At 39.6% G+C, this 16722-nt stretch overlaps 1 protein-coding gene and 1 pseudogene across 1 annotated transcript; both read right to left on the bottom strand.

Moving 5' to 3' along the window:
- Positions 1-10400: 10400 nt before the first annotated feature.
- On the bottom strand, positions 10401-11342 carry LOC111138590 (olfactory receptor 2J3-like). The gene has a single exon (XM_022490607.1). It carries the CDS (start codon positions 11340-11342, stop codon positions 10401-10403), a length of 942 nt encoding a protein of 313 aa, XP_022346315.1.
- Positions 11343-13978: 2636 nt separating this feature from the next.
- LOC111138632 lies at positions 13979-15624 on the bottom strand (annotated as a pseudogene).
- Positions 15625-16722: the final 1098 nt, after the last annotated feature.

Genomic DNA, 16722 nt, shown 5'->3' with positions numbered 1-16722 from the left:
TCTACCAAACATTTAAAGAAGAAATAATGCCTATTCTATTGAAGATGTTTCAAAAAATAGAAACAGGAAGAAATCTTCCAAACTCATCTTATGAGGCCAGCATTACCCATATCCCGAACTAGGCAGAGACCATATCACAAAGAAGAATTACAGACCAGTATCCCCAAGGAACACGGATGCCAAGATATTCAACAATGTCCTAGCCAATAGGATCCAACAGTACCTTAAAAGAATTATTAACCATGACCAGGTGGGATTTATTCCTGGATGCAAGGGTGATTCAACTTTCACAAGTCAATCAACCTGATAGAGCACATTAATAAAAGAAGAGGCAAGAATCACATGATCATCTCAATTGACTCAGAGAAAGCATTTGAAAAATACAACATCCTTTCCTGGTCAAAACTCTTCAGAGTGTAGAGATAGAGGGAACATTCCTCAATATCATAAAATCCATCTACGAAAAGCCCACATGAATATCATTCTTAATGGGGAAAAGCTACGAGCCTTTCCCTTAAGGGCAGGAACATGACAGCGATGCCCACTCTCACCACTATTGTTCAGTATAATACTAGAATTGCTAACCTCAGCAATCAGCCAACAGCAAGAAATAAAAGGCATTCAAATTGGCAAAGAAGAAGTCAAACTCTCTCTCTTGGCAGATGACTTTATGTGGAAAACCCAAAAGACTCCACCCCCCATTTACCAGAACTCATATAGCAATTCAGCAATGTGGCAGGATACAAAATCAATGGACGGAGTCAGTGGCATTTCTATACCCTAACAACGTAACTGTAGAAAGAGAAATTAAGGAATCCCTTCCATTTACAGTAATACCAAGAACCAGGAGATACCTAGGAATAAACCTAACCAAAGTGGTAAAGAATCTATACTCTAGAAACTATAGAACACTTATGAAAGAAATTGTAGAAGACACAAAGAGATGGAAAACAATTCCATACTCACAGTTTGGAAGAATAAAGATTGTGAAAATGTCTATGCTACCTAGAGCAATCTACACTTTCAAATGCCATCCCTATCAAAATACCAATGGCATTTTTCAAAGTGCTGGAACAAACAATCGTAAAATTTGTATGGAATGAGAAAAGACCCTGAATCACCAAGGTAATGTTGAAAAAGAAAAAGCTGGGGGTATCACGTTGCCTGATTTTGAGCTTTACTACAAAGCTGTGATCCCCAAGACAGCATGGTACTGGCACAAAAGCACACACATAAACCAGTGAACAGAATAGACCAGGAATGGACCCTCATCTCCATGGACAACTAATCTTTGACAAATCAAGAAAAAATATCCAATGGAAAACAGCAGTCTCTTCAATAAATGATGACGGAAAACTGGACAGCCACATGCAGAAGAATGAATCTCGACCATTCTCTTACACCATACACAAAGATAAACTCACAATGCATGAAAGATCTCAATGTGAGACAGGAATCCATCAAAATCCTAGAGGAGAACATAGGCAGTTACCACTTGGACATTAGTCCACAGCAACTTCTTTCAAGACATGTCTCCAAAGACAAGGGAAACAAAAGCAAGAAGGAACTTTTCAGACTTCATCAAGACAAAAAGCTTCTGCACAGCAAAGGAAACAATCAACAAAACTAAGAGGCAACTCATGAATGGGAGAAGATATTTATAGATGACATTGCAGACAAAGATTTGATATCCAAGATCTGTAAAGTACTTCTCAAATGAACACCCAAAAATAAAGAATCCAGTCAAGAAATTGGAAGGGGAGGTGAACCATGAGAGACTATGGATTCAAAAAACAACCTGAGGGTTTTGAAGGGGCTGGGGGTGGGAGGTTGGGGGAACCAGGTGGTGGATATTAGGGAGGGCACGTATTGCATGGAGCACTGGGTGTGGTGCAAAAACAATGAATACTGTTACGCTGAAAAGAAAAAAAAGTGGGCAAAAGATATGAGCAGAAAATTTTCCAGAGAAGACGTAGAAATGGCTAATAGACACATGAAACATTGTTCTACATTACTAGCCATCAGGGAAATAGAAATCAAAACCACGTTGAGATACCACCTTACACCAGTTAGAATGGCAAAACTTAACAAGGCAGGAAACAACAGATGTTGACAAGGGTGTGGAGAAAGGGGAACCCTCTTACACTGTTGGTGGGAATGCAACCTGGTGTGGTCATTCTGGAAAACAGTATGGAGGTTCCTCAAGATGTTAAGAATAGAGCTTCCCTACAACTCAGCAATTGTACTACTAAGTATTTACCCCAAAGATACATGCACCCCATAGCTCATAGCAGCAATGTCCACAATAGCCAAACTATGGAAAGAACCTAGATGTCCATCAACACATGAATGGATAAAGAAGATGTGATATATGGTGGAATACTATGTAGCCATCTGAAAAATAAAATTAAATAAAAGAAATCTTGCCATTTGTAATGACGTGATTGGAAATAGAGGGTATTATGCTAAGCAAAATAAGTCAATCAGAGAAAGACAATTATCATATCTGATATGAGGAGTTTGAGAGGCAGGGAAGGGGGTCATGGGTGGTAGGGAGGGGAAAAATGAAAGAAGATGGGACCGGGGACTCTTTAAAAAAATTTTTTTAATTTAAAAAAAATTTTGTATTTTTTTAATTAACATATAATGTATTATTAGCCCCAGGATGTTTTACAACATTCCTTTGGCTATTTGGGGGTCTTCTCTTGTGCTATATCAATTTTAGAATTGTTTTTTCCAGCTCTGTGAAAGGTGATGATGATATTTTGATAGGGATTGCTTTGAATGTGTAGGTTGCTTTGAGTAGCAAAGGAAATAGTCAACAAAACTAAAAGGCAGCTTATGGAATAGGAGAAAATATTTGCAAATGACTTATCAGGTAAAAGGCTATGGAGGAGGCAAGATGGCAGAAGTATAGGGGACCTCATTTCATCTGGTCCCTTGAATTTAGTTAGATAACTATAAATCATTCTGAACAGCCATGAATTCAACCTGAGATGTAAGAAAAGAATACCCGCAGTGCTACAAGAAGAAAAGTGACCACTTTTTGCCAGGTAGAAGTTGCAGAGAAGTGATTCTGAGGGGATATATCAGAAGATAAACAGCGGTGGAAGGGAGTCTCAGTAAGCGCCGCTACTGGAAAGCGATAGAGCCCTGGAAGGCAAAATTGGAACACTTAGAAATCTGCTCCAGTGAAAGACATCCCTGCTTGAAAGGTGCTCAAGTGGTGAAACAGGGCAGAATTATAGCTGGGACAGTGTGATTTTAGGATCCCCAGACTTACAGAAATAATGGGGGTGCCTGAGCTGGTAGAGTTCCCAAGCATTGGAGCAGGGAAACTTGTTATGGCCAGTGAGCCCAGGAGGCGGCTCTCAGCTTGGCTCACCATAAACCATGAGCTGTGGCCCAATCAGGTGACCACTTTCCATGTGGGAACCCTGCAAAGGACAGGAATGTGGGGACCCTCCGCCTTCCCCTGAGAGGGGTGAAGCAGGTGCACATACAACCTTCAGACACCTCTCAGTGTGTCCTGCAAAAGCCAGGAAAGCAGCAACCTTCCCCCAGGAGGGTTGGAGAGGGCACAGTTCTGGGCAACTGCTCTCCATGCCAGGGCCTTAAAACATGCAGAAGCCTAGGACCCTCTGCCTTCCCCTAGGAGAATAGGTGTGGGTGTTCACTGCAGGAATCTGAAGAGTTTGGCACACACAAAAGTGAAGACTTTTTTTTATCCCTGAGGGTTTACTGAAGAGAGGGGACTGCGATCTTTTGGCTCTGGGGAGGGAGATTGAGGTGTGGACATTTTTTTTTTTTGATCCTCTAAGGAAAGGTGGAAAGCCTTCAGGGAACAAGAGCCACACAGAGCAACCAAAAATTGCTTACACTGAGACTGGGCCCCTTTGCGAGGGGTGGTGCAACTCCAGCCAGGCAAAGACACCTGAGAATCAGCACAGCAGACCCCTTCCCCAGAAGAACAACTGGAAGAACAGGTGAACAGCAAGTTTACCAACCACACAGGACTGTAAAACTCCAGGGTTACAGGGAAATAGTATCTAGAATTCAAGGTTTTTTTCTCATGATTCATTTATATTTCAGTTTGAAAATTTCCATTTCTTTTTTCCCTTTTCAAGTAGTTTCTTATTTTATCAGCTCTTTATTATTTTTTTCTGCCCCACCCTCCTTGAGACATCCCCTGTTTTTTTAAATTTAAATTAAATTAGCCAAGGTATAAGCTCTTTATTTTTAAGTATTTTTTCAACTAACATCTTTTACATTTACATTTTATAGATATATTCTTTGTGTTTAGCTTCCTTTGACTCTATTCAATTTTATTTTTGTACATATATAATTTTTGCTTTCTTTACAATTTTGGGATTTAGTGTCTTCTAAAACACAGACCAAAAATACACTCAGGGCCAAGTGGATCACCCTGTCTTGTCCATCCTGTGAGATTACACTCTCTCTTCCCTTTGCCCCCCTTTTTTATTTCCCTTTTTTCTTTTTCTTCTTTTTCTTTTCTTTTCTAGTTTCTGACCTCATTGACTTGTCTAGTGTGCATTTTGCTTGGGTTGTGGTTGATATTTTTGATAGTGCTCACTCATTCATCCACTCTTCTCTGGAAAAAATGACTAGAAGGAGGAATTCACAACAAAGGAAAGAACAAGAGGTAATACTCTCTGCCACAGATCTAATGTATATGAATATAAGTAAAATGTCAGAGCTGGAATTCAGGATAACAATTATAAACTTACTAGCTGGGCTTGAAAAAACATAAAAGACACTAGAGAATATCTTAGTGCAGGAATGAGATCTAATAAGGCCAAATTTAAAATGTTCTACTTGAGATGCAGGTTAAATTGGATGCTCTAAAGGCTAGGCTAATGAGGCAGAGTAAGTGACACAGAACACAAGTTGATAGGAAAGAAGTTGAGGAAGAGACAAAAGCAACTTATGGACCATGAGGAGAGACTTTGAGAGATCATTGATGCCATGAAATGAAACAATATCAGAATTATTGGGGTTCCCAGAAGTAGAGGAAAAAAAGAGAGGGACAGAAGGTATATTTGAACAAATCGTAGAAAGAAAACAGGCATTCATGTCCAAGAGGTAGAGAGGACCCCTCCCAAAATCAATAAAAATAGATCAACACCCTGATGTATAGTCATGAAGCTTGCAAATTTCAGAGTTAAAGAGAAAATCCTGAGCAGCCTGAGACAAAAACTCCCTAACCTATAGGAGCAAGAACATTAGACTGGTATTAGGCTTATGCAGAGGCCTGACAAGCCAGAATGTGCTGGCATGATATGTTCATGACACTAAATGAGAAAAACATGTAGCCAAGAATACTTTATTTATGAAGGCTGTGATTCTGAATGAAGGAGAAATAAGGACCTTGCAGGACAGACAAAAACTGAAAATATGTGACCACCAAGCCAGACCTGCAAAATATATTAAGGGGGATTATGTAAGTGAAGAGAGACCCCAAGAGAAATATAGAGCAGAAATGAACAGAAACAATCTACAGAAACAGGGACACTGTAATGGCATTAAATTCATACCTTTCAATAGTTACTTTGAATGGAAATGGGCTAAATGCTCCAATCAAAAGACATAGGGTATCAGATTGGCTAAAAAGCAAGACCCATCCATATGCTTTCTACAGGAGACTCACTTTACACCTAAAGATATATCCAGACTGAAAGTGAGGTGGTGGAGAACAATTATCAGGCAAATGGGCTTCAAAAGAGAGCTGGGGGAGCAATGCTCATATCAGACAAATTAGATTTTAAATCAAAGACTGTAGTAAGTGGTGAAGAGGGATACTATATTATACTTAAAGTGTCTACCCAACAAGAAGATCTAACAATTATAAATACGCTCCTAGTTTGGGAGCATCCAACTATATCAAATGATTAATAACCAAAATGAAGAAATACTTTGATAATAATACATTAATAGTAGGAGACTTCAGCACTCACAGCAATGTACAGATCATCTAAGCAGAAGATCAACAAAGAAACAAGGTTTTTAATGACACACTGAAACAGATGGACTTTATCTCTTATATACAGAGAATTCCATCCTAAAGCAACAAAATACACATTCTTCTCTAGTGCACATGGAACATTCTCTGGAATAGATCACGTACTGTGTCACAAATCAGGTTTCAACCAATACCAAAAGATCGAGATTATTTCCTATGTATTTTCAGACCACAATACTTTGAAACTTGAACTGAATCATAAGAGGACATTTGGAAGGAACTCACACATGGAGGTTAAAGAGCATCCTACTAAAGAATGAATGGGTAAACCAGGAAATTAAAACAGAATTAAAAAATTCATGGAAACAAATGAAAATGAAAACACAACTGTGCAAAACCTTTGGGATCCAGCAAAGGCTTTCCTAAGAGGGAAGTACATTGCAATACAATCCCTCAAAAAATTAGAAAAATCACAAGCACACAAGCTATTCTTACACCTAAAGGAGCTGGAGAAAGAACAGCAAATAAAGCCTAAGCAAAGCAGGAGTGAGGAAATAAAGAAGCAGAAATAAACGAAATAGAAACCAAAGGAACAGTAGAAGAGATCAACGAAGCTATGAGCTGTTTGTCTCCCCATCTGATTTCTCCCCCTTCGTTTCTCCCTTCCTTCTCCTAACGTCCTCCATACTATTCCTTATGTTTACAAGTAAATGAAATATAATAATTGAGTTTCTCTGCCTGACTTATTTCACTCAGCATAATCTCCTCCAGTCCTGACCATGTTGATACAAAAGTTGGGTATTCATCCTTTCTGATAGAGCCATAATATTCCATTATATATATGGACCACATCTTCTTTATCCATTTTTCTGTTGAAGGGTATCTCAGCTCTTTCCACAGTTTGGCTATTGTGGACACTGCTGCTATGAACATTGGGGTGCATTTGGCCCTTCTTTTCACTACATCTGTATCTTTGGGGTAAATACCCAGTAGTGCAATTGCTGTGTCATAGGATAGCTTTATTTTTAATTTTTTGAGGAACCGCCACACTGTTTTTCAAAGTAGTTGCACCAACTTGCATTCCCACCAACAGTGTAAGAGGGTTCCCCTTTCTCCACATCCTCTCCCACACTTGTTTACTGTCTTGTTAATTTTGGCTATTCTAACAGGTGTAAGGTGGTATCTCAATGTGGTTTTGATTATTGTTGCGAAGTTATAATTGGAATAGGATGGCTGTGAATTTGAAATTTTTATTATTTATTATTTATTATTTTTATTTTTAAATTTAATTTAAATTTTTTCAGTGTTCCAAGACTCATTGTTTATGCACCACACCCAGTGCTCCATGCTATACATGCCCTCCCTTAATACCCACCACCAAGCTGACCCAAGCCCCCACCCCCTTCCCTTCCAAAACCCTCAGTTTGTTTCTCAGAGTCCACAGTTTCACATGGTTTGTCTCCCCCACCCTGATTCCCCCTAATTGACTTTTCCTTTTCTTCTCCTAATATCCTCCATGTTATTCCTTATGCTCCACAAGTAAGTGAAACCACACAATAATTGATTTTCTGTGCTTGACTTATTTCACTCAGCATAATCTCCTTCAGACCTAGCCATGTTGATACAAAAGTTGGGTATTCATCCTTTCTGAGTTTATTATTTTTTAAATCACTTGTCATAACATAACCCACTGGTTATTCAGCCACATATTTGTCAAACAGATACACGACATGTGACCCTGAAGCCAACAGAAGAACAGAGAATGAGTGAACCTGCTGGAAATCAGAGCTGGTTTCTGTGATGACCTGGATGACATATCTGTGCTAGTAATCCTGTTCTGCTGAGACACAACAGGGAGAAATAACTGGGCATGTGAATAGGGAATATTCTGCACAGGAGCAAGTCTAAGATGAAGTGGGAAAACACTGAAGGACACCTGTCTGGCTGAGTGGGAGAGATTTCCTGGGGCCCAGCAGCAGCTGGGGTGTCAGTGTATTTGGGCATGGCTGGCAGCTGGAAGAAGGCCAGCTCCACTGCTTGCTCTTCAGTAAGGTTGCCTGTGGCCCAGATCCATGTGTGCTGTGTAAATGCCAATTTATCGAAAGTTGGTTAGAAGTTGAGAGTGGGCAGTGGGAGGATTCTAGGGATTCTAGTCTACCTTGGGTGTTAGTCACTCTAAAAGGGAGCTTCAGGGCTAAAAATCTGTTGTTAAAACCCTGTTTTTGTCATATGCAAGTCTAGCCTAGGCAAATCATGTATCTTCTTCCCTGCAGTATCTTCATCTACAAAGAGAGAAAAAAACATACCTACCGTCATGTCTGTGATCAGATTGCATAAGGTGCACATAAGTGGTTTGAAAAGTACAAAACAATAATATCTGTGTTGTTGGAAAAAGCTTTGGTAACTGATTTTTCTTTTAGATCACAAATTAAATGGGAATAGCATCCTAATGCAGCTAGAAATCAACATCACATATGCCACAATTTTGGCATTCCAAAACCAAGAGTCTACACATGTACAAGAGTATATATTTTGGAAGCACAAAAACAAAAAATAGAGAATGGGAATCTTAAACTTTTTTTTTTTTTTTAAGTTAGATGGTGAGAGACTATAGTACTACATAAGGTGTCTCAAACAGCAAGATTTCCATAGTGCAAGATGATTTGAAGAACCAAAATATGTTGCTTGTTTTTTGAAGTGTTTTTGTTCTGTGATGGTTCACTCTATGTGGTCCCAGTTATTTATTAAAAGTTCTCTTATATTCATGATTCTAGGTTTTTTGTTTCTTGGACAGTAGAATAGGGCAACTGAATCTGCACTGTATTGTTTATGTCTAGCTGGACATAGAGAAAAATCATAGATACACAAAGGAGAAGAGAAGAGTCAACACTGTCAGTGTAGTTTCAGTCACACAGGAAATGGAGGGGACATTTGGGGATGTGTTTTTCATCTTAATAATTTTGGAAATGGGGATTTGAATCATCATATATAAACTTTAAAGGCCTCAAAAACTACAACTGATTCTCTGATTACCACACAAAGATCAGGTTGCCAAATATTTTACATTATAGAATTGTTCTTCACCTGCTATTTCACTCTACCTGCATACAGATGCCAGTTAAGTGTTATTTGGATAGCACACATATTTTAGAGGGAGATGGTTGGCAATGATATAGGCAACAAAACTACTAGTTTTATTTAAAACAAACATTTCTTTATTTAGAAAATATGTAAGTTGGTTTTCATTATGTACTTACTGACCTCAAACATTCAAATCAGATCAAGCTTAAGAAGAAAAAAAAGTAGCATTTCCCATGCAGCTTTTATCACAAAATTATTCTGATATATTCTCAGGTAATTCTTTTGAACACTGATTGGTTTCATGCACTCATTTTCAGGGCCCAGAACTCTGTCTACTTCATGTATTTTTGCTCCTCAGTCTATGCAGGTACCCCAAGCACTTACTTCTTTTTTTAAAAGATTTTATTTATTTATTTGAGAGAGAGATAGAGAGCATGAACACAAGTGAGGGGAGGAGCAGAGGGAGAGAGAGGGGGGAGAATCTCAAACAGAGATTCCCTACTGAAGGCAGAACCTGATGGGGTTCCATCTCAGGACCCTGAGATCATGAACTGAGCTGAAACCGAGAGTCAGACACTCAACTGACTGAGCCACCAGGTAGCCCACCAAGCACTTACTTTTAATGATACCTGGCCTATAATGACTCTTAGATTATTGGCCATATCTCAGACCTGTATAAGTGATTCTGCCTTTTATATACTTTCCACTGCCTCAAGAAAGAGAAAAATACAAGATACTTATGTTTTTTTTTTTTTTTTAAGATACTTACATTTGTTCATTATTTCAGGGACTTTCTTTCTATAATTTGTTCAATTTATTTTCTTACTATTGATAATGGGGTCTTAAAGAATACAGACTAAAATTCCTCTCTATATGAACTACTATTCAAAAAGGACTAACAGTGTGGCAGGGAAGAGTTAAGGTATTTAACTACATCTTTAGCTAAACCAAAAATAGAAAATATTTAATGGCAAATTCTGCCTTGAAAGTGAGAAATTAAAAACCACAGTCTAGGTTTTTAAAATTAAGTATATCATCTTCCTATTGGAATTTCATTTCTTAATGTTCAAGTAAGAAAAGGATACCTTTGTTTTATTTATTGTGCCACTAAAAATATTTAATATTGATGTTTAATTTTGATTTTACATAGCTGTTTTCTCTGTTGAAGTGTAATTCGTATGTGGGCAAACTGTTTAATTCATATTTGTGGGCAAGAGCTCTGTGGCCTTACAAAACACATGCTCCACTGGTGTGGACACAGTGAGTAGGCAGGAGACTAGCTGATGGATGGAGGTATATGAGTCCCCTGCTGAAGAGGGGCTCCACTGTCTTGTGAAGATCACGAGTTCATGGGCCTCTCCCAACCCAGTAGTCTCCTTACTGCCCCTCTTACATCTTTGTTTCTCAGAGTATAGATTAGAGGGTTGAGGCTAGGTGTGACAACTGTATAAAAGAGAGCAATGAACTTGCCTTGATCTTGAGACTTTCCTGATGGTGGCTGCAGATATATGCAGATGACAGGAATGAAAAAGAGGGACACAACCGTAAGATGGGCTCCACATGTCCTAAAAGCTCTCTGAAGTCCGGCGGTTGACTGCATCCTCAGCACAGCCCGGGCAATGGCACTATATGAGCTGAGAATGAGGATGAGTGGTGTGAGAACAAAAATGGAGCTTGTGATCAGGAGGGTCAGCTCATTTGCATGGGTATCAGCACATGATAATTGCAGCAGTGCAGGAACTTCACAGAAGAAATGGTCCACTTGGCGACGTCCACATAAGGGCACCCAGAAGGTAAAGGAAGAATGAAGTGCTGAGTTGGTAAAGCCACTGACCCAGGAAGCCACAGCCAACAGGTGGCAGAAACGAGGATTCATGAGGACAGCGTAATGCAAGGGTCTACAGACAGCTGCATAACGGTCATAGGACATCACCACCAGGAGGACACACTCTGTGGTTCCCAGTGCAAGGACAAAGTAAAGTTGAATCATGCAACCGGTGTAGGAGATGGACTTTTCTGGGCCCCAGAGGTTGACCAGCAACTGAGGGATGGAGCTGGTGGTGTAGCAGAGATCCAGAAAAGAGAGGTTTGAGAGGAAGAAGTACATAGGTGTGTGGAGATGAGCATCCAGGTACGACAAGATGATGATAAACAGGTTGCCTACCAATGTCATCAAGTAGAACATCAAGATAACCACAAAGAGAGCTACCTCCAGATGAGGCCAGTTGGAAAAACCCAGTAGAACAAAGTAGCCTTCAGAACTTGTGTTTTTTCCCATCATTATTCATTTGTTATTACCTGAGGAAAGAAACACATACATTCCAAAAAAGTGAAGTAATGCTCCAAGAATCACAGGGACATGTGAAAAAGAAAGAGAAGCCAGTTTGAAAGGCCTGCCACTCTTCAACTCTGGGACAATTTGGGCATTAAAAAGGAACTGTGATACTAATGAATTAAAAAAAAAGAATCCAAAAGCTCATAGTGATATATAAAATATGTATAAATAAAAAATTAATTACTGAGGAGAAAAATTATTCCTGTCAGTAGGATCTTAATAATATGTATGGAAAGAATGGTAGAGTTAAAAAAGATTAATAAGTGTTAAAAACTAGTAAATGAAAATGTCTTGAGAAACAGAATATTTCCACAGTCTATAACACTAGTTACTTGTTAATTACAAAATGAAAAATAGTAAACTTCATGGTAGAAAATGGCATTGGACATCACCAGAGTCAAGACTACTCGATGTTAACATCACCAGTGTTGAGACAAACCAACATCATGTGCCTAGCGACATGATGCTCTGAGCAGGACACAATGTCACTTCAATGACATTCCTGCCAAAAATGCACTGATTCTAATCACAAATACAAACATGCATAAGACAAACTCAAATTGAGACAGGTTGGACAAAGTAGCTCCCCTGTACTCTTCAAAACATTAAGTTAAATGAATACAAATAAAGACTGAGGAACTGGTTCAGATGAAAGGAAACCAAAGAGACATGTTATCTATGTGGACCTGGACTGGAAAAACAGGTATTAACAACATTATTGGGAGCAATGGAGAAAAAAGACTATGAACTGTGAATTAGATAATAATATTGTATCCACACTATATTTTCTGTTTTCTCAGCTCTAAAGTGGTTATATAAAATAAAGTCCCTGTTCTTAGGAAATAAACACTGACTAAACAGGACATCTCCTACTTGTTCTCAAATGGTCCAGAAAAAGAGATTATGATAGGTAGGTAGGTAGATGGACAGAAAACATGTTTTTAGGTATAATACAGACTATTGCAGGAACTAGCTAACAGGTTAATGTTAGTTCTTTGTACCACTTTTGCAATTCTGCTGTAAATTTGAAATTTAACCATAATAAAAAATTAAAGCAAATATAAAATAAAAATGTTCACTTTTATATTTTATCCAGATATTTACCATATTATGGAAAAATAGCCTCTCAACTGTCAAATACTCATTCCCATCCCAGGGTAACATCTAAGTAAATAGTGACTTGAAAAATTCCTAACAGAGCAAACAGAAGGAAATTTCCATGGAACAAATAATCTATTTTTTTTTTGATGAATAGCTTTAGTTTTCTTGTCAATATTTTCAGTCTATTTCCATTGTTCTGATTATTAAAAAAAAAAACCGGAATAATTGTAATCCCAATAATTTCACATGGACAAAAAAATCATGATAAACAATATCAGATTTATTACTGACTTCAAACTGTTTTCTGTAGACCCCCTTATCTGTAGGGGGTACATTCCAAGGCCCCCAGTGGATTCCTAAAACCACAGATAGTACCAAGCCGTATATATACTACATTTTTCCTACATAAAGGAAATGATAAAGTTTAATTTTTAAATTAGGCACAATAGAGGTTAACAATGTCTAGTAATAGAACAAATAACAAGGTACCGTTGAAAGAGTTATGTGAGTGTGGGGTCTCTAATACCTTATGGCCCTCACCCTTCTTCTCCTTGTGATGCTGGGAGATGATGAAATGTCCACCTGAGCAGATGAAATGACACGACTGATGCATGTATGAGAAGTAGCTTCGGGCTGCTATTGACCTTCTGTTGAAGCCTCATTAGGATCACCTGATTCTGTAAGCCATGGTTGATCACAGTATTACTGAAACTACAAAAAGTGAAGCCTCAGATGATGGGGCTACTGTACATAGGGTGAAAAGTCTAGAGCTTCAGTTAAATATTCTGGTAGAAAGAACCTTATCTTCTGATTGCTTGCTTGCACTAAGAGCTTACTTCTAAGCTGAAAACTAAGGTACCAATGGAGATACAAAAGAGACACACAGACACACATCAACTCATGATATGAACAAAGCTGGAATATTGAGTTCCTATGAACAGATCTGTGACATGGAGTGGGGAGAAAGCTAGAATGCTTCACAGAGGACATGTAAATGGAACTGAATTTGAAAAGGGATTTTTAGGAAAAGGAAGCTACAGAGTCTTTGAAAGAGCAAAAGAGGAAGAGCATGAGGCTGGAGGGAAACAGAAAGTACCCTGACCATAGGGCTTAAAGCTGGATCTGTGTCTGTCACAGGCCTGAGGAAGGTGTCCACATTATTCCCTCCTGTCCAGGACAGTAACCGAGGCAGGATTTGAATTCCGGCCATAATTTATAATTTCTACATATAATTTTATTCTCCAACTTCAAGAAGCACTCTGCATATTTGTTGAAAAATTATTGAAATATATACTGTGCCTAGTGAATCTTTATGTTTCCTTTTTGTTAAAAAAAATTAAGTACATTTTCCGAGCAGTTCTTTTTTTTTTTGAGCTTTTATATTTTGAGTTCATTCTTCATTTAACTTTTAAAACATTACTGTAGTTGAATATTTAAACAAAAACAATTGCAAGTAGTGAGCTATGATTATAGTCCTTCACTCATTCACTACTGCACATAAAATGCCAGCAGTGTTATTCACTGGCCCCATCAGAGGTCTGACACTGAACACCACCCCTGGGACATCCTCATATGCTTCCCCATTGTAATGGTGCCGTCTTTCCTGATTTGGATCAAAGTCCACAAGTTTTACCTGGTCTGTTTCATCAGTCTCTTCTACTTACTTCCTCTCAGGTAGGAGTTTTTCCAGCAAAGAGAGTTTATCAGGAGAGAGAAAGCCATTCTCAGGGAAGTTTACCTTAAATTCGATGATGAGGTGACCCTTCTCATATGGTCTATGATAAATTGGCATGCCTTCATTTAGCACACATTTGATATCTCCATGCTTGACAATTTCACCTGGATGAGAGGTGATGGCAATGGTTCAGTTGTCAAGAGTAGACACTGGCTTTTGAAAACCTCACAGTGCTTCAACCAGCTGTATGTCCATACACATGAAAAGGTCTTCTCCTTGCTGAGTAAAAACAACGTTGTCCTTCTGATCTAAAACAATGATAATATCTCCTGTTTCCAGTCCTGGTTCTTGGTCTCCTTCACCATGGAATGTAATCTTTGTTAGGGTATGGAGTCGACCACCCCTCAGTTAGACAGAGAACACTCTCGATAATGCAAGTCACACAGCAAGGTTTATTTCCAGCTCGCTGGGGTCCAAATATCCGCCCGGCGCAGCGGGTTTCAACAAGGACCCCGAGCACTCAAAGCCAAGGGTTTATATAGCATTTTCAAGGCACTTTCCCATAGCTACATGCATATCTTGCGTCCCACTTTGGCAGTCTTTGTTTAACCTTTTGTCACCCCGGTGTCACCCTGGCGCCATCCTGGGGGTTAAGTGAGATTTAGGTTGAGAAGAAATTTAACTTTATTTACATTTCCTTCTGCCTCAGCCTCCTTCAGTTTTATGATGGGGAGGGCGACCTTAGGCCTTGAGTAACTGAGCCATTTGTCTCTGGAAATTGGGCCATTGAAGAGATAGCCTTTTTGTTGTAAATCACCAGGACATTTGCAAACCAAGGGAGATTCCTGTCTTGCAGGATTGTGATCTCTGCAAGTTAACTATTTGTTTTCTTTAACATCTGGTCCCTGTGGCGCCATCGCCTAACCGCCCTGGTGGTATATGATTAAGTTGTTTCTTAGGTTTTAGCTACTTTCTCTTATCTCAAGTTATGAGCTTGTGTGGGCTGGTTAGGGGCGCTCAGTGAAATGGCTTCCTGGCCTTCAGGATGGCCATTCTTATACTAACCCACTCTTACAGTGCAAGGTGCCGGCTTTTGCTTTGCCGAGAGGGCTGTACTTATGTCAGGGCTAGACTTGAGGTGGGTACAGCCTTGTTTTTCTTGGCCTTCACCCCTGGAGCTGGTTTCTGGGACTTGTTTTTAAGTCCCCTGGGGGAAGGGGAGCAGGAACAGTAAAATATGTCCTTACATCTTCTGGGCATCTTTCATGCCTTTGTCAATATGAACTTCTAGAATCTTCTTCTCTCTATCTTCCTTCCATTGCAGCTTTTACATCTATCTTTAGGTCTGATCCGATCCCCATGGCCCTGGCACTCCATGCACACGGATTGAATATGCTGAACCATTCCAGGTCCTATCTGATGAATTCTTACTTGCATTCCAGTACCTCGGCAATTGGGACAACATTCGGCTACTCCTTTCTTACCACCTCAACTTTCACATTTATCGCATATCACGTTCTTTTGCAGAGCCAGTTTTCTTGTTGCACCATTATATAAATGGTACTTTAGGGTGGTTCTTCAAGGCCAGTTTCCTGTAGGCCTTTTTCAATTCTTCTTGGGTGGCATTGGGTTTGACCCCCAAACATCATAGTAAGTGGTTTCTTTCACCATTTTCTACAGCCAGTGAGAGGGCTGATACTGGGGGGGGAGCGGGAAGGAGCGTGTTGCTGAGCGAGTTGCTGGGCACAGCTCGGGCAGCCGCCGCTCCTCTGCTCCACCGAGCGTTCTGGAAAGTTCCCTTTATGAACAGTTCTATCTCTTAGGTGATTCTTTTTTTCTTGTGGGCTTTCAGTCCTTCTTAGGAGAGACTTGATGTTCCTTTTGTTCTGTAGTTAGGATGACAAGGCTCTGCCTCATTCAGCTTTGCTGTGTCCTTTCCCTCCTTCCACAGCTGATTATCCCTCACACTTACTAATAAGCTACAGCAAAAATAAAAAAGAGGAAAACAGAGGAAGACAAACAATAGGAGACTCAATTCTAGGAAGCTAACTGAGGGTTGCTGCGGGGGAGGGTGGGGTAACTGGGTGATGGGCATTAAGCAGGGCGCTTGATGTAATGAGCACTGGGTGTTATATGCAACTGATGCATCACTAAACTCTACCTCTGAAACTAACAGTACACTATATGTTAATTAATTGAATTTAAATAAAAATAAAAAATAACCATATACAAAAAAAGAAAGAGAAAGAAACCAAGGAAGAAAGAAAAAAGAAAGGAAGGAAGGCAGGGAGAAACCACAGCAGAGCCACCTGTGGTTACCTCTCAGTGGCTTACCTTCCACAAATGTAATTCTTGAAAAAGATATTAGAAATAGCTTTGAGGGCGCCTGGGTGGATCAGTGGGTTGAGCCGCTGCCTTTGGCTCAGGTCATGATCTCAGGGTCCTGGGATCGAGTCCCGCATGGGGCTCTCTGCTCAGTGGGGAGCCTGCTTCCCCCTCTCTCTCTGCCTGCCTCTCTGCCTACGTGTGATCCTTCTCTCTCTGTCAAAT

This window comes from Enhydra lutris, unplaced genomic scaffold (genome assembly GCF_002288905.1).
Source record: "Enhydra lutris kenyoni isolate GAN:26980312 unplaced genomic scaffold, ASM228890v2 scaffoldscaffold93, whole genome shotgun sequence".
NCBI classification, from domain to species: domain Eukaryota; kingdom Metazoa; phylum Chordata; class Mammalia; order Carnivora; family Mustelidae; genus Enhydra; species Enhydra lutris.
This window is presented reverse-complemented; position numbering and strand designations above follow the sequence as displayed.